We start from the raw sequence: 21,970 nt of genomic DNA, 5'->3' as shown, positions 1-21,970 counted from the left end.
ATGGAGTTTAATGTACTCTCTATTTAACTATATCTTTGATGAAAATGGAATAATTAAAAAAGAATTTTTAGATCCATCACAACGAAAAAGATTATCAAGAGGGTATGTCATTATAATATTATATTATGTTATATTATATTATATTATATTATATTATATTATATTATATTATATTATATTATATTATATTATATTATATTATATTATATTATATTATAAACCATTTTTTATTAATATATTAACTTTATTAATATTTATTTTAGATTATCGCGTAGATTTATGACAATTGGTTTTTTAGGTTTATTTACAAGTCCATTTATTTTCTTCTTTTTATTAATCAACTTTTTCTTTGAATATGCTGAAGAATTAAAGAATAGACCTGGTTCATTATTTAGCAGAGAATGGTCTCCTTTAGCAAGATGGCAATTCCGTGAACTTAACGAACTCCCACATTATTTCCAAAATAGATTAAGTCTCAGCTATACACACGCAAATCATTATGTCGAAAGTTTCCCATCACAATTTCTTTCAATTGTTGCAAAGTTTATCAGTTTTATTTTTGGTTCATTTTTAGCAGTATTCATCGTTTTGGGTATTTTAAATGACCACTTTATAATGAATTTCCAGATTTTCGATAGAACCCCAATTTGGTACATTGGTATTTTTGGTACTGTAGTTGCAATTACTCGTTCACTAATCACTGATGAAAACCATGCATATCAACCAGCCAAACACATGGCCAGAACCGTTCAAAATACCCACTATCTCCCACTATCTTGGGTTGGTAAAACTCATACTCTCCAAGTTCGTGACGAGTTTTTATCACTCTTTGAATATAGAATTGTAGATTTTGTTAGAGATATTTTCTCTGTAATTTTTACACCATTCATTTTAATATTCTCTTTACCAAAATCATCACAAGCTATAATCAATTTCTTTGGTGATAATACTGTTAATCTAGATGGTGTCGGTCCAATTTGCCAACTCGGTGATTTTACCAATGTAAAGAAACTTGGTGATAATTCGTTTGGATCAATTAGTCAAGCAAATAGAGTCAGTTCAACTAATAATGGTAAATTAGAAAAATCAGTTATCAATTTTAAATGTCTAAACCCAGAATGGAATACAGATAATAATGAATTAATTCAACAATTCAATCAATATGCAAAAGATCAACACAATAATAGCGCTAATAACAATAATAATAATAATAATAATAATAATAATAATAATAACAATAACAATAATTTTGCACCACACACCTCTTTGGATGATTTCCAGCATATTTCAGATAGTCATTATATTCCACCAGAAATTATTGATGCCGTTTTAGGTACCCATCACCAACCATCCCCACAACTAAACTCTTTCCATAGCGGTCCAAAATTAAAAGGTAGACTCGATCAAAATATTATTAATGCTGTAAATGACGTATGTATTCATAATTTATAAAAATATTTTAAATTTTAAATTAATAAATTTACTAATTTTTTTCCCATTCTTTTATAAAGCTCCATCAATCATTTTATGAATCACAATTTAAACATAAAAATGACAATTTTGTAAACTCAATTTAAAAAAAAATAAAAAAATAATAATAAATTTTATATTTAAATTTATATTTATATTTATATATTTATAACTTATACATATCAACATATTTGTTTTTGCAATGAATAAATATTTTTTTTTTTTCAAATAAAGAATTTAATTTTCCAAATCAAAATTTCGATTTAAAACAAAATTAAAAACAATTATTTTTTTTTTTTGTTTTTTTTTATTTACTATTATTTAAAATTTAAATAGACATATATATATATATATTTTTTTGTTTTGTTTTATTTATTTATTTTTTTTTTTTTTTTTGTTTTTTTTTTTTTCTTTTTTTTTTTTTTTTTTGTATTTGCATATTTATAAGATTTAATAAACTACTACAAAATAATTATCAATTATTTTTTTAGTTTTAAAAAAATAAAACAAGTTTACATTTGGAATATTTATCTAATTATAATGATACTTCATTATATTAATATATCCATATATATATAAAACTTTTTTTTTAAAAAAATTTAATGCATATATTCACACACAAACACTAAACACTTACCCCCATTTCACACACAAAAAAATTTCTTAAATAGTAAATACTTTTATATCCAAAAAAAAAAAAAAAATTAGGGGGGGGGTTAAAATTACATATAAAAACATAAACTCAAAAATTAAATATACATAAAAAGAAATACATAATATATTTTTGTACCCAATTCTTTTTTTAATTTTTTTAATGAGTATTTTTTAAAATTTTTTTACATAATAAATTTATTACATAGGCGAGGTCACACTAATTAGCATTTTTTTCAAAAGCTGTTAACGGCTAAGCTCACAAAAAATTTAAAAAAATAAAAAAAAATAAAAAAAAAATTTTTAAATTTATTTTTTTTAAATTTTTTTTAAATTTTTTTTTAAAATTTTTTTTTTATTTTTTTTATTTATTTTCTTTTTTATAATATATTTAAAAAAATAATAATAAATAATAAATAAAAAAAATATAAAAAAATATAAATAAAATATAAAATAAATAAATAAATATTCAAAACATCAGTAAAAATCAAGTTATATCGATTAATACCAAAGTTGTCTAAGGTGAACATCATTTTAGCCTAGAAACTAGCATTTTTTTATACTTTTTTTCCTGCAAACTAATAAATTATAAAGGTAATTAATTTTTCGGTATTTAAATATATAAAATGTTCACTATATTTTTAGTGATTTTTATATATTTTTTTTGGATTTATTTCAATTAAAAATAAATAAATATACAAAATTAAAATTAAAATAAATAAAAATAAAATATAATAAAATAAAATAATATTTTTTTTTTTTTTTTTTTTAATAAAATAATAATTATAAAAAAATAATTATAAAAAAATAATAAATAAATAAATAAAAATAATAAACCAAAAAATCATTGTGTAATAATAGTTTATTTCGTTTTCATTATATAAGTATTGATAATGAACATAACTATTAAATCAAGATAAACAAAAATAGTTTTTTTGTCGTTGTATTTTAATATTTAAAAAAAAAAAAAAATAAAAAATAAATATTTTTAATATAAAATATTTTTTTATTTTTTTTTTTTTATTTATTTTTTTTCGATTTTTATTTTTTTTAATTATATGATTTTAAAATTTTTTTTATTTTAGAAATATATAAAAAAATTTAAAAAAATTAATTAAAATTAATGAAATTTCATGTAATAAACAAAAACAAATAAAAATAAAAAAAATAAATACAAATAAACAAATTTGCTAATTTTTTTTTTTTCTTTAAATGGCAATAGTGAAAAAAAATAAAAAAATAAAAAAAAATGACAACACCAACATTACCAAATCTTTCACAAATATCAAATCTTCAAGGAATGCAACCACAGCAACAAATGAATCAATATGGTATGCCAAATTTACCACCACCATCGATGATTAATCAAATGAACCCACAAGGTTTAGGCATTGGTTTACAATCACACGGTATGGGCATGGGATCTCAAATGCATCACATTCAAAATATATCAGCTGGTGGTGGTATGAACCCAATGAGTGGTTTAATGGGTCTTTCTGGATTAACACCAATTGGTATGGGTCCAATGGGAACAACAACTACCACTTCATCATCTTCAACTACATCAACTTCAAGTTCAACAGGACTTTCAAATGGCACAATGCCAACATCAACTTCACCAATTCAACAGCAAGTGCAACAAATTCCACAACAACAACCTCAAATGATGGGTAATCCTTCTAATATGGGTGGTTCTGTTGCCGCATCTTCAGTTAATGCTTCAGCCAATGCTTCAGCAGCCGATAAAAGATTAAGAGGAAGACCAAGAAAGAACCCTCCAACCGAACCAAAAGATACATCTGGACCAAAGAGAAAGAGAGGAAGACCACCAAAGCTTGACCAAGATGGTAATCCACAACCAAAGGTTGTCCCTGTCCCAGGTTCAAGTAATAAAAAGAGAGGAAGACCAAAGAAACCAAAGGAAGAAGGAGATAATGATGCCAATAATACATCATTTTCCGATAGTAATAACGATACTCCAAAAAAGAGAGGTAGACCACCAAAGCCAAAGGGTGAGGGTAGTCCATCATCCACTCCAACACAAAATAATAATAATAATAATAATAGAAGCGGTATACAAAATCTTCAAAGTGTAGCTGATCAACAACAACCACAACAACAACAACAACAACAACAACAACATAATAATACTGATGGCAGTAACAACGTCAACAAAGGCTTTAATGATAATGGTAGCATGGATTCATTTACCCCGAACTTCTCTTTCTTCCATTAGGACATTTTCAGTATTTTTCTTTTAAAAAATTATTTATAAATTATTAAATTTATTATTTAGTAAAAAAACACAAAAAAAATCAATAATTTTCAACATCCAAACAATCGCAACTATAAATAACAAAAAAAAAACCAAACAAAAAACCAAATATCATCAATCAAATCCAATCTTATTATATTGTATTATTTTTTTCAAAAACAAAAGATTGGTTATCGCATCATTCACCTTACGTTTATCTTTTTTTTTTTAAAAAAAAAAAAAAAAATTAAAAAAAAAAAAAAAAATAAAAAATAAATAAATTTAAAAATATAATTAAATTAACTTTAAACCTTTAGTTTTATTAATTAGTTATTAAATATCTTTAATTGAACCTTTAAATATTAAAATTTTATTTTTTTATTTATAATTTTGAATTTGATTTATAAAAATTAATTAAACCATTTGTGGAGGAATCATGGGATGAAATTGGAGAGTTGTTTGAGAGTTCTGGAAGAATTGATTTGGCTAATTGTTTACCAAGTTCTACACCCCATTGATCAAAACTATTAATATTCCAAATGATACCTTGAACAAAGATTTTGTGTTCGTAGAGGGCAATTAAGGAGCCAAGGCTGTGTGGAGTTAATTTGTGCATCATAATGGAGTTTGTTGGACGATTACCATCGAAAATTTTATGTGGTAATATTTCTTTAATTCTTTCTTCAGATAAACCTTCTTTCTTGAGTTCAGCAGCAACTTCATCGTGATTCTTGCCTTTCATGAGTGCCTCAGTTTGAGCAAAGAAATTACTTAAAAGAATTTGATGGTGTTTACCTAATGGGTTGTGTGATTCAACTGATGCAATGAAATCACATGGAATAATCTTTTGACCTTGATGAATGAGTTGATAGAAAGCATGTTGACCATTTGTACCAGGTTCACCCCAAATAATTGGTCCAGTTGAATGTGAAACTCTTTGGCCATTTCTTTGAACACTTTTACCATTACTTTCCATATCACCTTGTTGGAAGTAGGCTGGGAAACGTGAGAGATATTGGTCGTATGGAAGAATAGCATGGGTTTGACAATCAAAAAAGTTGTTATACCAAATACCAAGGAGGGCAAGAATGACTGGTAAATTCTTTTCTAATGGAGTGTTAAGGAAATGTTTGTCCATATGATAGGCACCTTCAAGGAGGTTTTCAAAATTATCCATACCAATATAGAGAGCAACTGAAAGACCAATAGCAGACCAAACAGAGTATCTTCCACCGACCCAATCCCAAAATTCGAACATATTTTCTTTGAGAATACCAAACTTGGTAACCTCAGTTTCATTAGTTGAAAGTGCAACAAAGTGTTGACCAATGGCATGTTTTTGATCAGTACCTTGTGGTAATTGGTCGATGAACCATTGACGAGCAGATTGAGCATTTGTAATAGTTTCTTGAGTGGTAAAAGTCTTTGAGGCAACGATGAAAAGAGTAGTTTCGGCATTGAGACATTTAACAGTTTCAGCTAAATGAGTACCATCGATATTTGAAACAAAATGAGCTCTCATCTCTTTATCATTGGCATAGCTTTTGAGGGCTTGAGTGACCATAACTGGACCTAAATCAGAACCACCAATACCTATATTTACAACATCAGTAATCTTTTTGCCATTAAAACCTTTCCATTGGCCTGATCTGACACGTTCGGTGAATGAACGCATTTTTTCTAAAACAGCTCTAACACTTGGGATAACATTTTCACCATCTACCTTAATTACAGCATTTGGGTCACGATTTCTAAGTGCAGTGTGAAGAACAGCTCTATCTTCGGTGAAGTTAATTTTGGCGCCTTCAAACATTTTATTACGCATATCTTCGACTTTTGATGCTCTTGCTAATTCAAATAAAAGTTCTAAGGTTTCGTGATTGATTCTATTTTTTGAATAGTCTAAAAGAAATACACCAACTTGATCACTGATTTTACTTTCTACTGAAAATTCTTTAAATCTATTGGCACCATTACCTGATTCGAATTCTCTTCTCATATTAATATTTTTACCAGTTTTTTCATAATGTTCTTTTAATTTATTAAATTGTTCCATTTTATTATTATTATTTTTATTATTATTATTATATATTTTTATTTATCTTTTGATTATCTATTTTGTATTTTAATTTGAATATTGTATTTTTTATGTATTATATATTATGTATTATGTATATTGATTCTATATTCTTATTATGTACAGTATATTATAGTGGAGATAATAATAAATATATAATGGTTGTTATATAGGTGAAAAATAAATAAAAAAATTAACCAAAAAAATTTAATTATTTATAAAAAAAAAAAATGAAATTAAAAAAATATTAAAAATTAAAAAAAAATAAAAAAAAATAAAAAAATTAATTTAATTTTGGGTGATCCGAATTTACCAAATTAATGTTATAGTTTTTATTATAAATGATTTTCAAAATTCATTTATTTATTTAACTTCATTGAATTAAATTTTAATTTTTCATTTTTTTTTTTTTTTATAAAAAAATTTATTTTAATTTTTTATTTTTTTTTTTTTTCGAAAAAATTTATTTGATAAAAAAAGAGAATCTGGAATAGGCAATCTAATTCTTTAAAATTTTGTGGAAGGAAATAAAATTCTTTCGTTCCTCTTGAATAAAAATTTTTTGCCAAAAAAAAAAATCAAACATTTGATGTACTTTTAAACACATTTAATTCTCAAAAAAATTTTAAATTCCAAATTGTTTAATCTACCTTGGTATTCTCTAATATTTTTTTATTATATAAAAAAACTATGATTAAATTTTTTTTAAAAAAGATCATATATTTATATTTTAATTAATAAAAAAAAAAGTATTTAAAGGTTTGCAAATTTTTTTTTTTTCAATTACAAAATAAAAACATAATTACTAAATAATTTTGTATTTATAAAATTAAATATTTATCCGAATAATATTAATAAAATGTCATTATTAAGTATGATCAAAACTATTTTTTATATATTATTTACCCAGATTACTAATGTTATTATTAACTATATATCAAATCCAAATGTATTTTTTATAAAACCCTGTGTACTATAAAAACCATCCTATTTATTTCTCTTGTATTATAAATTAAAAAATAAAAAATGGTTTTTAAAAAACTAAAAAAAAAAATTTATAAAAAAGAATTTATCTTTATTTTAATTTAATGGGTTTATTTAATTAAAAAAGTTTAAATTAAATAAAAATAAAATAAAGGCAGCATTTATTAAAAAAATCTGGGTATTGACCCACAACTATATAATTGGACATAACAGATTTACTGAAATCTAAAACATGTGTCAAGTAAGTTGTATAAGTTTATGGAGGCTGCCTGATAGGAACCACTAAATTTTTCCTTTATCTAAAACCATTCGACGATACCATAGTTGCTTGGCCAGAACAATGTTTGATATTGATTCATCAAATGGTAGATTAGAATGAAAAAATTAATTCTATTGTTTCTATTTTATTTTTATTATCTATAATTATCTATGTGATTACTAAGATTTATACTATTAAAATATTCTAATAATTTTATTATTGTCTAAAATAATAAATAAAAAATGGTTGTTGTGATGGTGGTTGTTGTTGGTTGTTGTGGTGTTGGTTGCTGTTTTTATGGTGGTTGCTGTTTGATGTTGGTGTTTATGTTGGTCTCTATTATAAAAATCTAAAAAATAGTTAGACATCATTACTACAAATATAATATTTAAATAATGAATACTATCTTATACCTACTTTTTTTCCTTTTGTAAATATAATAGATTAGATCCAAACTAGGTATTCCCTTTTTTGTACATTCTTTTAAATTATTAATCTGTAGCTATCATAAAAGTAGTGATCATCCATTTATTTTTTAAACACATCACCCTAATAAAAAAAATGATTTAATTAAAAAAATATTAAAAAAAATTAGAAAAAATTAAATTATAACCCCACCACACACTTTTTTATTATTATTATAAAAAGTGGATAATATGTTTGGGAAATAAATTAATAAATTTTTATTTTTTTTAATTAATTAAAAATGAAAATTACCAATTTTAGAACCCATTGCAATCTGAATTTTTCAAAAAAAAAATGATGATGCTATCTGTTCAATTTAAACAAAAAAAATTTTAATATTATTTTTCTTTTTTTTTTTTAATTAAAAATTAATAATCATACGAAAAAAATTTGATTAATTTTTATTTTTTATTTTATTTTTTAAGAAAATTTTTATTTTTATTATTATATTTACAAAAAAAATTATTATTATTATTAATTAAAATAATAAATAATGATTTATATTAATTGCTATATTAAAATAATTAATATATTTAATTAATTGATATTATTATTTTTTAATCAACATAACCATAACCACCATAAGGGTGTGATGAATCTGAATTATTTGAATCATTTGATTTGTCAATTGAAATTTGAAGATCAATTGGTCCAAGTATTTCTTCGATCGAGTTTGGTGAAAGAGGATTACGGGGTTGTTCCAAAACTCTTAAAATATAAGAGAATGTAGGTCTTTTATTGGGATCACTGTGCCAACAACGTCTGATTAATTCACACCAGTTTGAATCTGCAGATGGGGGTATTTTGGGTGTGTAGCCATTTAAAACCATATTCTTAAAGTCTGTTAAACGATAGATTGAATCTTTTTTTTCTAAATTGGTGTGTGGTTCGACATAGGAGAATAGCTCCCACAAGAGTAGGCCATATGCATAAATATCGGATTGGGTTGTGCAAATTGAATCTTGACGCCAAATTTCGGGTGCCAAGTAGGGATAAAAACCACCACCCATTTTATAGTTTAGAGATTCTTCAAAGTTGGCGCTTAGACCGAGGTCAGATACTAGACAGGTAATATCGTCAACAGTGTAACGCATAGTTGGAACAAGTTTCTTTTTGATATCCAATAAAATATTATTTGATGTTAAATCTCTGTGAAGAATTGGTGGGTCGTATGTATGCATATAGTTCATTGCTTTGGCGATATCCAATGCAAACTTCATTCTTAATTGAGGACAACTATCTAAAATGGATGAATAGCTCTGTAAAAATTGCTTTAGTGAGCCACCTACCATCCAGGGTGTTAAAATAATGTGGTTGAAGGAGGCAGAGTCGCTGTAGGGCGAAATACATGCACCTTCCATTCTAATGATATTTTTATGATCCAATTTCGAAAGATTGTTGACCTCTTGTAAGAATGTATCTTTAATTGAGTTTACTGACGAGTTTGATTTCTTTATAAATTTAATAGCAACCTCTTTTTGTCCATAGAAGCCTTTTTTTACAATACCGAAATTACCACGGCCAATAGTACTACCCTTGTTTTGGTCATACTTTAAATCTTTATAGTTGATTAACCATTTTGGTGCTTCAGGTGGTGGTTCATCTTTAATAAAAGTTAGGTTTTCATAGCTTGCCAAATCCTCTATTAGAATCCCATACTTTTTTGATTTCTCTGTTGCAATTTCTCTTATAAAACTGTGTTCTAATAAACTTCTGGCATTGTATCTTAATTTTACATCTTTTGCTAAACAATGCTCAAGAAAATCTTTACATTCATTCGAGAGATTTTGAGGTATTATTACTTTGTTTTTCTTTCTTGATTTCATCAAGTCACCACCAGCCATCTCGATTATAGCACAACCTAATGACCATATATCTGCTTTTGGACCAATCTTTGATTTAAAATTAGTTGCTTCGGGTGCCATATAAACCAATGTACCAACGACTTCAAATTGATTATCTTTTTGTTGTATACTCTTTGATAACCCAAAATCTATAAGTTTTAAATTCTTATTTTTTGCATCCACAATTATATTTTCACATTTGATATCTCTGTGGACTATACCTATTTTATGTAGCCCATATAGTGTCAAGGTTAGATCTGCAATATATTCCCTAAGTTGCTTTTCCGAGATTGGACCACCACCTCCTTTAATATATTCTTTTAGTGAATACCCTTCTATATATTCTAAATATAAATAAATGTGATCACAATCTTCACCACTACCATAAAATTTTATAATATTTGGATGTTTAATTTCATTTAATATATTGATTTCATTTATATTCTATATTTTACATAAAGTTAAAAAAAAAAAAAAAATTAATATGCTGTTTTTTTTTTTAAATCCCGCCACATGGGATATTTTTTTTTTTTTTTTGTTTTTTTTTATTTATTATATCAAAAATTTATATATAATTACTTACAAAATGTTTTTTTTTGATCTTTTTTACAACAAATGTATCCTCTTTAATATGATCTAGTTTATTTTTTTTGGATTTTTTCGATAGATAAACTTTTGATAGTTTACCTTTACCTAGAACTTTGATAAAATCAAAGTCATCTTTATTATGTTTTAGAAAGTTATAATTATACATTGTTTTTAATTATAATAGAAAAAAAATAAATAATTTATTATCATAGGAAATAGAAAATATTTTATATCTAATAAAAAATATTATTTTATTATTATTATTACTATTGTTATTATTTTATTATTTTATAGCTAATTTACAAGAAAAAAAAAAAAATATTGTTTGTGTTTAATTGGAGGTGTTTGTATGTTTTCTATTAATTTTATTTAAATTTTGCAATTGTAAAATTGGATAAAAAAACAAAAAAATAAAAAATAAAAAAATAAAATAATAAAATTTTTTAAAAATTAAAAAAAAAATAAAAAAAAAAAAAAAATTAATATTTTTTAAAAACACCGCTGATTGATTTTTCCTTTCTTTTTGGGTAAACCCTCCACTCACACTTTTATTGGGGGTATGTATATATTGATTATAAAAATGTGCACATAATTATTACCCTAAATTATTGTATAGAAAAAAAAAAAAAAAACTTAAAAAATAGTTTTTTTAAAAAAATATATAATAAGTAATTAAATTTTATTTATTTTAAAATAATAAAAAATAAATTATTTTTTATTTTTTTTTATTTTCATTTTTTTTTTTTTTAATTTTAAATTGTTGACAGTTTAGTTTAATTAATTTAATTAAAATTATTTATTCATGGTTGAATATAAATTGATTTTTTAAGTTACCATCTGTTAATAGTTTTTCATTTTGTTGGAATTTAATATTAACACTATCTTTGGATGTGAGTGGGATGTATGGGTTTTCACCAAAATGTACTTTTAATGGTGGGTTGTCCAACATGGAATTTTGAATTATGAATTTTGCAAAATTGACAGGTGACTCTTTGTTATGACGACCAAATGTTTTTTTCATTTTATTAAATGTAGATTCTAATTTGTATTCGCCAATGGGGTTTGATGTGGTAGGATTTTTAAAATTGGTATCTAAATATCCCAACATAATGCAAATTACTCTAATGTTGAATGGTTTTAGTTCCTCATGTAAAGAGTAGGTCATGGCAGATAGAGCGGCTTTACCAGCACAATAGCTTGAAAATAATGGTACACTAGCTTCACCAAATACCGAGCTAATATTAATTATTAAACCATTTTTTCTGAGTCTAAAGTGTGGTAAAACTGCTCTAATTACGTTACATGGACCGAAATACAAAACATCCATTAGCATTCTTTGTTCTTTATCAGTTATTTCCTCGACATTACCCATTATTGATTGACCAGCATTGTTTACAACTACGTCAATTTCACCAAATTTATCAATAACTCTTTTAATTGATTTTTTTACCGATTCTTCATTGGTTATATCTACCTCCAGTCCTAAAAAGTTATTATTACTAACAAATGGTAATTGGTTAATACGATTTAAGCTTCTCGAAGTACCACATACATGATACCCTTTTTCCAATAGTGTAGAGCACAATGCAAAACCTGCGCCACTTGTTACACCAGTAATATACCAAACTTTATTTGTATTTGTCATTTTTAATTAGATATAAATTGTTTTAAGAAAATAATTTTTTTTTTTTTTTAAAAACTAAAATCTATTTAATTTAATTTTAAAATTTTATTTTTTTAGATTTTTCTAAATTCTAAAATAGAAAAAATTTTTTTTTTTTTTTTTTTTTTTTTTTTTTTTTTTAATTTCACAACATTGGTTTTTTAAATTAAAATAAAATAAAATTAAATCAAAAAAAAAAAAAATTTCTTTTAAGATTTTAAAAGAAAAATTATTATTTGAAATAAAACTATTTATTTAATGATAGAAACAAAAATAATTTTAAATAATAAAAAAAAAAAAAAAAAAAAAGCTATAAATATTTTATTTAATTAGTAACTCGTCGTCATAGTTATCGTCTTCACAACATGGGTCATCAAAATCGCTTGGGGTTGAACGATTCCAAGCAGATGGGTTACATTTTGAAACACACATATTAATTGAGGCTGAGGTTGAGTTCGAGGTTGATGCGGGTGTATTGGTGGTTGTGGTTGTGGTAGTGGTTGTGGTTGTGGTATATGGAGTTAAACTGTTATTATTGTGGTTATTATTATTAGGATGTGAGGTTTTTGTTTTTTTAATTTTTTCTTCAATTTCTTCAATATCGTCAAGAGTAAGCTCTGATCTTTCTTTTCTACGGCCAGAGAAATTTGAAACAATTACTTTTTTCTTTTTTGATACTTTAGCTTGGTAGTCTTTTAATAAGGGAGTTGATTTATTTAATTGTTTCCAACGTCTCCAACACTGATTATCAGTACGATTACCCATTAGTTTTGAAATTTCGGACCATTTACCAAGACCAACTTCATTTGTAAAGTTCTTTAAACGTTCATCCTTCATAATTAATAAAAAAATAATATAATTAGTATGAATCTAATATGAGTTTTAAAAATAATAACTATTATACATACCTCTGCAGGGGTCCATCTATTTTTATCTAGCTGTGGATCTAATACATTACAATAACGTTCACGGCATTGAACATCGGTTCTACCTGGTACATGGTTTTTAATTAAAATCCAACTTCCTTTTCCATATGCCTCAACTGCTTTGACGAGTAATTTATCCTCATCAGGTGACCAACGACCTCTTCTAATACCAGGATCTAATGTTTTTTGCCAACGATGAAGACATTGATGACCTGTTCTACCTTCGATATATTCAGCGACCTCTTGCCAATCAACTTTATCACCTTGGCTGTGTAATTGAACTGCTTTGGTTAATAAGGTATCCTCTTCGATAGTCCACTCTTTTTTCATCATTTTGCTATTAAGACTTCTTTGATATCTTTGCATACATGATAGGGGTGTTCTTTCTGTACCCAGTTCTTGAGCAATTTGAATCCAATCGGTACCATTATTTCTTTCTGCTAAAAATAAAAGCTTTTTATCCTCCTCTTTTGTAAATGGTTTCTTATTAATCTTTGGATTGTCGATGTTCTTCCATCTTAGGTAGGCCTCCAATGGTGAACGAGTTAAGCTCTCTAAACAAATTTGGCCAAACACATCCATACTAATATTTGCATCCTCTTGGGTGTCATTATTGTCGATTTCTTTTAAGCTTTTTTCATACTCTGCTTTTGATAGCTTGGACTCGGATAATCTAAATAGTTTCTTTTGTAAATTTTTTTCTCTAACACCCTTGGCCAAAAGATTAATTTCTTTTTTGGTCCATTTTCTAGTTTTAAAGTACAGTGGCATATTATTTTTTGTTTCTCTAATGGTTTCAGAATCTGGGTTATCAGCAGGATAATTAGTTTGAACTACATCATCTACAGTTACTTCGAATGAAAAATATGGCACACCAGCCTTTTTTTCCTGATTATAGATATTGCTTGATGTTGGTTTTTGTTTTAATGAGTCTGGAGTTTTGTTTTTATATTCTTTGGCTAATCTTATTAATTTTTTAGTTTTGATTTGTTGTTCTTCAATTTTTTTTAAATATGTTTCTATAAATTGCTGATATTCTCTATTAATACTTAATAGTTTATCAAAATCTAAATTGTGGTCTAATAAATTGGTTCTAATTGATGGTTTTATATTATACAAATTTTCTAATATTGATATTTCATTTGATTCTGATTCTGCTATAGGAATGGTGGTGGAAACTGCTCCAATATGACCTTCTTGTTGATTAATAACTTCTTCATCCAAAACCAATTCTTCATCATAATGGTCATCTGGATATAAAGCTAATGGGTCATCGAGATCATCATTTTCTCCTACTAAATGATTTTCTTTTAAGACTTTTGAAAGTAATTCTTTAACTCTTTTAGGTGGTTCTATAATATATGGTTTATCTAAATTTGGCTTTTCGATTTGTTCTCTTCTATTTTTTTCAAATTTCTCCATAAAATCTGTAATCTCTTTTGGTAATACTAAACCTTTTAATCTGCCATGTTTCGATACAAAATCCTCACTACTAATATTATTATTATTATTAATACTATTATTATTATTTTTTATATTTATATTATTTACATTATTATTATTTTTATTATTATTATTATTATTATTATTATTTATATTAATTTCATCTTCTTCTTTGCTATATACATTTTTTTGACTACTTATAAATTTATTAAAACTTTCCAATGATTTTAAATCTTCAAAGTCATTATTATCTAATAATTATGAATAAAATTAAATAATTTTAAATATTAGTATTTGTTTATTACATAAAATATAAAAAATAATGACAAAGATATTTTTTATTTTAATAAAAATCTTTTTATTTTTTATATTTTTTTCATTATTATCACTTACCATTATTTGTTTCATTATTCATTGCGAACTTGTATTAAATTGCCAATGCGTAATGAGAGATGGGTGGGTGTTATGGGAGAACGAAAATAAGAAATAATTTTAAAAATTTTGAAAAATAGTTTAAATTTTTAAAAAAAAAATAATTATTATAAAAATTAAAAAAAATAAAATAATTTTTTTTTTTTTTTTTTTTTTTTTTTTGTTAAAATTAAATTAAAATTAAAAAGATATATATATGAAGTTTTGTAAATACACACCATTATTTATCCAATAATAAATTAATATTAAATTTTATATTTACATAATAGTAAAACAATAGTAATAAAATCACATACATAGGTCCAAAATTTTTATTCCCATTGCAGTTTAAAAATTAATAAATAAATAAAACAAACAAATAAATAAATAAATAAATAAATAAAAAATATTAATAAAATGGCAAGAAGTAAACCATTCAGTGGTAAACAGAAAAAAGATCAACTAAAAGAAAAAAAAGAAAGAAAAAGAATCGAAAATGCAATACTTGATAATAATTTAGATATTTCAATACAAGAAAAAAGAAAAATGGCAAGAGAAATATTAAAAGGAAATATAAATAATTCTGTAAATAATAATGACCATATTTTATCAAGTAAAATAATTTTAACGAAAAATAAAAACGATGAAAACAATGAAGATTATGAAAACTCAGATGATACCGAATCTGAGGAAGAAGTCGAGAAAGCTTTAAACCACATCAAAGAAATCAACACACAAATGGCAAAGTTTGATAATAATAATAAAAATAATAATAACAATAATAATAATAGAGACAATGGAAGAAGAATGAATAAACTTGTAACCATCTTTGAAAAAGAATCAAAGGAGGAAATAGAATTAAGAAAACAGAATAGTAAAAAACCATTAGATACAACATTTAGAGAAAAGGTAAATGGTTATTAAAAATACTATATTAATTTTTTTGCAGTAGATACTAATATATTTTTTTTTAGCCATGGTTAATTATGAATGAATATGATAAAGAGAATCAAATTGATAATAATAACTTTATTGATATTCCAAAAAGACCAAAATGGAGCTATAGCATGTCAGCAGATAGATTGAAACAGGAAGAAAGATCAATGTTTTCAAATTGGCTTAGCGATATTGTAAAGAACTATGACAAGAAAAGACTAAATTACTTTGAAAACAATTTAGAGGTATGGAGACAACTCTGGAGAGTATCCGAAAGGTCCGATGTAATTTTGTTAATCACCGATGCTAGATACCCATTGTTCCATTTCCCACCATCTCTTTACAACTATATTCATGAAGAACTAAAAAAACCAATGATATTAGTATTAAACAAAACAGATTTGGTAAATAAAAGAATTATAGAGGCATGGATCAATTACTTTACAAAGAACTATCCATCACTCAAGGTAATCTGCTTTAGTTCATTTGCATCTTTTGAAGACGAGTCTGAAATTGACTTTGAAGATGCCACCAAAAAGAGAAAAATGAAAAAAGGAAGAAAAAGATACGATTTATCTAAAGGTAAACAAAATCTAATCGAAGCTATCAAATCGTTATCAACACTTGGTAATAAAGCAAATTTAATAACCGGCGAAGATTTAGAAGAAAAAACAAAAGAGAAAGAAAATAATGTAAGTGAAGACGATTTCAGCGAAGAAGAGGATGACACCGAAGATGACACCCAAGATGATGAAAATAGTTATGAAGATGATTATGACAGTTACTATAGCGATTATTGTAATAATGAAAAGAAACAACAACACCCTCAAGATAAACAACAGTTAGATTTTGTTACAATTGGTATGGTTGGCCACCCAAATGTTGGTAAATCAAGTTTAATTAATGGTTTGATGGGTAAAAAAGTAGTTAGTACTAGCCGAACACCAGGTCACACCAAACACTTTCAAACCATTGTCTTTTCAAAGAATATTCAATTATTAGATTGCCCAGGTTTAGTTTTTCCAGCATTAGATAGACCAAAACAATTACAAATTCTTTGTGGTCTTTTTCCAATAGCACAAGTTCGTGAACCTTTCTCTGCAATTCAATATTTAGCTGAACGTGTTCCTGTAGAAAAGATTTATCGTTTAAAAAACCCAAATGAAGAAGACAATGAGCCATGGAGTGCATATTCAATTTGTGAAGCATTTGCATTAAAAAGAGGCTATTTAGTTGCTAAATCGGGTAGACCAGATCCACATCGTGCAGGTTTAGAGTTATTAAAAGATTGTGTCGATGGAAATATAGTCATCTCATGGCCTCCTCCTGGATTCACCAAAGACGAATATATACAATTGCTTTCAAATCATAGCAACGATGGCGACAATAGCAACGAAGCCAACTATCATAATAAAGATGATTCATCCAATGGCCCACCAGCAACAAAAGCATTTTTAAAATACAATAAAAAATTAAAGAAAAAGAATATGTTAAATAAAATCGCATACAGTGATGAAAGTGAAGATGAAGAAATTGATAGTGATCCATCAATCGAAGAACAATTTGTCAAATCCCCAAAACAAACTGCATTCATGGCTTTAGATTCAATTAGTACCGATGAAAATGAAGATACTAGTGACTTGGATGAAAGTGATGATTATAGCGAAAAAGAAAAAAACAATAAAAAAACCACAACCAAAAAAACCACAACCACAAATACCACAACCACCTCAAAATCAACATCAGCACCAAAAACAAATAAAAAAAAGAAAAAAGGAAATATAAAACATGAATCTGAATATCAAGAAAGATTAAAAGAAAAACAAAATAAAGGTGGTAATAGAAGGCAATTAATTTAGAAATTACTAAATTAAGATAAAATTTGTATTTTTTTTATTTTTTTATTTTTATTTTTTTTTGGTAATTTTAATAAAAATTCTTTTTAAATTCAATATTTTAATTTTGTTTAAAATATTTTTATTATTAATTTATTTTTCAAAAAATAGTGTTGAATTTTATATAAAAGTTTTTTTTTTAAATAAATCTGTTACTTGAAGTTGAATAATTTGTTCTTTGTTGAGTGTGTTCAAATTCAAATAAATATTTATTACTATAAAAATATATATAAGTCTAACGGTCATCCAAAGCATAAATTTTTTTTCAAAAAAATAATATAAAAAAAATTGTTAATTAATTTTATTTTTTTATTTTATTTTTTTTTAATTTTTTTAAAATTGATGAATGAAATCTTTTTTACAAAAAATATAAAAGATTAAATTTTATTCAACACATATATTACATAATTTTTTTGGTTTATAAATAATCTATATAAAGTAATAATTTTTTTTTGTGTGTGTGTGTTTTTTTTTTTTTTTTAAATAATAAAATATTTTTTTTGTATATATAAATATAAATTAAAAAAAAAAAATAAAATTAACGGTTTTTAAAATTTTAATTAATTTTATAATATCACACATAGGAAAAATAATAGTTTTATTCACCTATATAAATAAAAAAAAGTAGCACTAGCAACTATTCAAATAATTAATTAATAATGTCGATTTTATCTTGGTTATTTAAGAGTAATGATAAAAAACCAAATCAACAGCAACAGCAACAAAATGATACATCTTCCTCGCTATCCAATAATCAAATAATATTCGAAACAGATGATATCGTAATTAAAACACCATTAAATATCGATAATGATGAATCATATATCGATGATTACAATTACTTTGATGCACCAAACTTTAATTCATATAGAACACCCCTATCACTAAAAACAATCACTACCACCTCAGCAACAACAACAACAGTAATAAATAACAATAATAATGGCTTTATAACAGATAATAATAAACTTACAAATCATCTCAATAAAAGTTTTAGCGATAATTTACCAAATGAAATTGTTATTTCTTTTGATACAACTGGTAAAATGTTTAGTTTCTTTCAAGAGTTTAAGATACAATTGGATAGAATTTTATCAAGTTTATTTAATAGCTTTCCATTATTAAAGATATCAATTATGGCACATGGAGATTATTGTGATGATATTAGACATACTTCATATTTTAATAGATCCATTTCGATACTACCATTTACAAATAACATCAAAGAAATCAAATTATTTGTAGACTCAATAGAAAAAACAAACGGTGGCGATGCTCCAGAATGCTATGAATATGCCATGAGAAAAGCCAGAGAATTACCTTGGAGTGTTCATTCAAAAAAAACTTTAATAATGATTGGGGATGATGTACCACATCCACCAAGCTTTACCGATCAACATTTTTACTGGAGAAATGAATTACATTATTTAACAAAGTAAGTACTACTTTAAACAAACAAGGCAAATTTAATAAAACCCATCCTAATATTCATTATTTTTTTATTTAGAATTGGTACTAAGGTTTATGGTATTCAATGTAATAACAATAGACATGCCAAGTTATTTTATGAAGAATTAGCAACATTATCAAATGGAAGATATGTTCATTTAAAGAGTCCAAAAGATATAGGTGATTTAATTTTAACAATTTCATATAGAGATTTTAGTAATATTAAATACAGTTATTTTAGTGATGAAATATTACAAAAAATTATATTTAATAATAACAATAACAACAATAACAATGAATATTTTGAAAATAAGAAAAAAGAATTACAAAATAAATTTTATCAATTATTTCAAGCAGCATTTACACGTGAAAGAGATTCATCGATTAATATCAGATTTCCATGGTGGGACATTGCATTTGATGTTTCACCAAACCCAAGATTCATTTGGAATGATGAATCAAAACTCTTTATCGAAAATATTATTTCAGTTCAAAATGAAAAATCTCAAATTATTCCATTTGCATCACAATTAGCAATCGAGACCACTACAACCCCAGTGTCAAGTAAGGTTCAAAGATGTTCTCCCTCTTCGATATATAAAAGTCCAAGTATCAATAGTCTCCACTCGATTCAATCTGATCTAAATTTACTTCATCAAGAAAATAATATGATTAAAACTGTTTCAAAACCCACCAACTCTTATAGTTCACTATTTTATCAAAACAATACTTCATTTTATAACTTACCATTTATAAATAATGATAGTGATATCAATTATAATATTTTTAATAATGGCAATAATAACAATAATAGCTTTAATTTTTCAATTGCTGGTATGTCAATAATACCTGATAAATTAAATAATACATTTTTACAACAAAACAATCATATTAATGGTAATCATGAAAATGATCATCAACATCAACATCAACATGAAAAAGAAAAAGAAAATAAACCCGAAATCCATGAATCTGAAATTGATTCGGATCAACTCGAACAAGAACAGGAACAAGGACAAAAAGAAAAGGAAATAATAGAATCATTAGATGAAAAAGAAGGAGTGTTTAAAAACGATGTTTCAAATAGTATCAATGGTGATGAAATTGGATTATTATCATCAACAAAAAAAAGAAAACTGGATACTTTTATTAATCAAAATAATAATCATGTAAATAGTCATAACGATAACAACAACAACAACAACAACAACAGTAATAATAATAATAATAATAATAATAATAATAATAATAATAATAATAATAATAATAATAATAATAATAGTAGTAACAACACCAGTGATAATGATGATAATTATGAAACCATTAATTCAAATTTATTTTCAGAGTTTATAAAACAATCATCAACAGCCCCATCCTCCCCATCACATCAACCCGCTTTAAAAAAACTTTACACTGAATCAATTAATAATAATTCAACAGCTTTATTAACCTAATAATCAAAACAAATCAAAAACCTATTTATTTAAAAAAAAAAAAAAATAATTGTTATTTAAATTCTTTTAAATTCTTTTAAATTCAAAATAAAAAATTATTTATTTATTAAAAATATAAAACTATAACTACGTCTACAAATAGAAAATTTTTTTATTTAATTTTTTATTTTTTATTATTTTTTCAAATTTTGCTTTTTTTATATTTTTATTTTTTTTTTTTTTTTATTTTTTTTTATATTTTTTTTTTTTGTTTTTTTTTAATATTTGATTTTTAATTTTTACAAAAATCATTGCTTGTTTTTCTTTATATTTATTTATATCTATTCCATAAATCAAGATTATTCTAAATTTATTTATATAATATTTAGTTCTTTTCTTACATAAATTTTTTATATATAGTTTTCTGCGTTCAAATAAAGAGATGGAAAGAATTCAAAATATAATTACAATGTCTGCTGCGATGACAGTAGTACATTTTTCATTAGGTATTTTATTATTCATATCAAGCATTATTTTATATACACATTCTGTAGCACACTATAATAATTTTCTTTTAAGGTAGTATTATATATGTCCATATGGTATAAAAAGAGATACCAAAATATATTCTAATATACTAAATTATAATTTTTTTTTTTTTTTAATTAATGTAGCATCATTAGTCTATGGATATTTTTCACAGGAGCATATGGATGGAAATATTACACACAATATTATTTTATGTACACCTATTTCGGCAGAGGTGTTTTTTATTTTTTGTAGGTATTAAACTAAAATCAACTTGTAAATAAATAATTTTAGTATTAATAATATTATACATATATTTAGTGTTGGAATTTTAGTTTGGGGAAGTAGCAATATCGAATTTTATTCAATGGTAATCGCCTTATTATTTTTATTATTTGGTTTAGGTTCAATGGGGCTTGGTTTATTCTCAAAATATGACCCACCAAGACCAGTATTTGGTCCATACGATTTTGTACCACACGGACAAAAAGAAAACATGGCTTTGGCATCACAGGCCGACTTTATGGACGATTCTCCAACCTCATCACAAAACACAACTTTTACAATTTAAATACACAGAGTATCTTTTTTTTTTTTTTTTTTATAAAAGAAAAAAACAAATTAGAATATTAATAAAATAATAATATAAATAAATAAAAACCCAATATTGTTATAACAATACTCACCAAGTATC

The 21,970-nt window shown here is 24.6% G+C and overlaps 9 protein-coding genes across 9 annotated transcripts; 5 read left to right on the top strand and 4 right to left on the bottom strand.

Moving 5' to 3' along the window:
• DICPUDRAFT_45639 (uncharacterized protein) lies at positions 1 to 1,735 on the top strand. The gene is made up of 3 exons (XM_003284615.1): positions 1 to 102; positions 264 to 1,431; positions 1,512 to 1,735. Exons 1-3 carry the CDS (start codon positions 11 to 13, stop codon positions 1,575 to 1,577), a joined length of 1,326 nt encoding a protein of 441 aa, XP_003284663.1. The 5' UTR covers positions 1 to 10; the 3' UTR covers positions 1,578 to 1,735.
• A 1,539-nt stretch (positions 1,736 to 3,274) lies between these two features.
• DICPUDRAFT_91363 (uncharacterized protein) lies at positions 3,275 to 4,676 on the top strand. Its single transcript, XM_003284614.1, has one exon. It carries the CDS (start codon positions 3,371 to 3,373, stop codon positions 4,355 to 4,357), a length of 987 nt encoding a protein of 328 aa, XP_003284662.1. The 5' UTR covers positions 3,275 to 3,370; the 3' UTR covers positions 4,358 to 4,676.
• DICPUDRAFT_93752 (glucose-6-phosphate isomerase) lies at positions 4,668 to 6,619 on the bottom strand. Its single transcript, XM_003284585.1, has one exon. The coding sequence runs from the start codon at positions 6,429 to 6,431 to the stop codon at positions 4,758 to 4,760; it is 1,674 nt and encodes a 557-aa protein (XP_003284633.1). The 5' UTR covers positions 6,432 to 6,619; the 3' UTR covers positions 4,668 to 4,757.
• A 1,933-nt stretch (positions 6,620 to 8,552) lies between these two features.
• On the bottom strand, positions 8,553 to 9,311 carry DICPUDRAFT_91361 (uncharacterized protein). The gene has a single exon (XM_003284584.1). The coding sequence runs from the start codon at positions 9,252 to 9,254 to the stop codon at positions 8,718 to 8,720; it is 537 nt and encodes a 178-aa protein (XP_003284632.1). The 5' UTR covers positions 9,255 to 9,311; the 3' UTR covers positions 8,553 to 8,717.
• A 654-nt stretch (positions 9,312 to 9,965) lies between these two features.
• On the bottom strand, positions 9,966 to 12,237 carry DICPUDRAFT_93750 (uncharacterized protein; the record flags this gene model as incomplete). Its single annotated transcript, XM_003284583.1, has 3 exons — positions 9,966 to 10,448; positions 10,588 to 10,676; positions 11,518 to 12,237. 2 exons carry the CDS (start codon positions 12,235 to 12,237, stop codon positions 10,641 to 10,643), a joined length of 756 nt encoding a protein of 251 aa, XP_003284631.1. The 3' UTR covers positions 9,966 to 10,448; positions 10,588 to 10,640.
• Positions 12,238 to 12,576: 339 nt separating this feature from the next.
• DICPUDRAFT_75617 (uncharacterized protein) lies at positions 12,577 to 15,039 on the bottom strand (the record flags this gene model as incomplete). Its single annotated transcript, XM_003284582.1, has 3 exons — positions 12,577 to 13,086; positions 13,164 to 14,875; positions 15,018 to 15,039. The coding sequence occupies 3 exons, from the start codon at positions 15,037 to 15,039 to the stop codon at positions 12,577 to 12,579; spliced, it is 2,244 nt and encodes a 747-aa protein (XP_003284630.1).
• A 413-nt stretch (positions 15,040 to 15,452) lies between these two features.
• On the top strand, positions 15,453 to 17,830 carry DICPUDRAFT_148454 (uncharacterized protein; the record flags this gene model as incomplete). Its single annotated transcript, XM_003284613.1, has 2 exons — positions 15,453 to 15,944; positions 16,010 to 17,830. The coding sequence occupies 2 exons, from the start codon at positions 15,453 to 15,455 to the stop codon at positions 17,828 to 17,830; spliced, it is 2,313 nt and encodes a 770-aa protein (XP_003284661.1).
• Positions 17,831 to 18,525: 695 nt separating this feature from the next.
• Positions 18,526 to 20,769, top strand: DICPUDRAFT_148453 (uncharacterized protein; the record flags this gene model as incomplete). The annotated part of the gene is made up of 2 exons (XM_003284612.1): positions 18,526 to 19,301; positions 19,374 to 20,769. The coding sequence occupies 2 exons, from the start codon at positions 18,526 to 18,528 to the stop codon at positions 20,767 to 20,769; spliced, it is 2,172 nt and encodes a 723-aa protein (XP_003284660.1).
• Positions 20,770 to 21,190: 421 nt separating this feature from the next.
• Positions 21,191 to 21,847, top strand: DICPUDRAFT_27952 (uncharacterized protein; the record flags this gene model as incomplete). The annotated part of the gene is made up of 3 exons (XM_003284611.1): positions 21,191 to 21,327; positions 21,423 to 21,527; positions 21,598 to 21,847. 3 exons carry the CDS (start codon positions 21,191 to 21,193, stop codon positions 21,845 to 21,847), a joined length of 492 nt encoding a protein of 163 aa, XP_003284659.1.
• Positions 21,848 to 21,970: the final 123 nt, after the last annotated feature.

This window comes from Dictyostelium purpureum (assembly GCF_000190715.1).
Source record: "Dictyostelium purpureum unplaced genomic scaffold DICPUscaffold_28, whole genome shotgun sequence".
NCBI classification, from domain to species: Eukaryota; Evosea; class Eumycetozoa; order Dictyosteliales; family Dictyosteliaceae; genus Dictyostelium; species Dictyostelium purpureum.
Note: the sequence above shows the minus strand (reverse complement) of the source record. Positions and strands in the feature narration are given on the sequence as shown.

Coding starts and splice junctions, on each gene's coding strand:
- DICPUDRAFT_45639 (XM_003284615.1), top strand. CDS start 11: ATGTACTCTCTATTTAACTATATCTTTGATGAAAATGGAATAATTAAA. Junction 103..263: donor CGAAAAAGATTATCAAGAGG/GTATGTCATTAT, acceptor TATTTATTTTAG/ATTATCGCGTAGATTTATGA. Junction 1,432..1,511: donor TTATTAATGCTGTAAATGAC/GTATGTATTCAT, acceptor TCTTTTATAAAG/CTCCATCAATCATTTTATGA.
- DICPUDRAFT_91363 (XM_003284614.1), top strand. CDS start 3,371: ATGACAACACCAACATTACCAAATCTTTCACAAATATCAAATCTTCAA.
- DICPUDRAFT_93752 (XM_003284585.1), bottom strand. CDS start 6,431: ATGGAACAATTTAATAAATTAAAAGAACATTATGAAAAAACTGGTAAA.
- DICPUDRAFT_91361 (XM_003284584.1), bottom strand. CDS start 9,254: ATGCGTTACACTGTTGACGATATTACCTGTCTAGTATCTGACCTCGGT.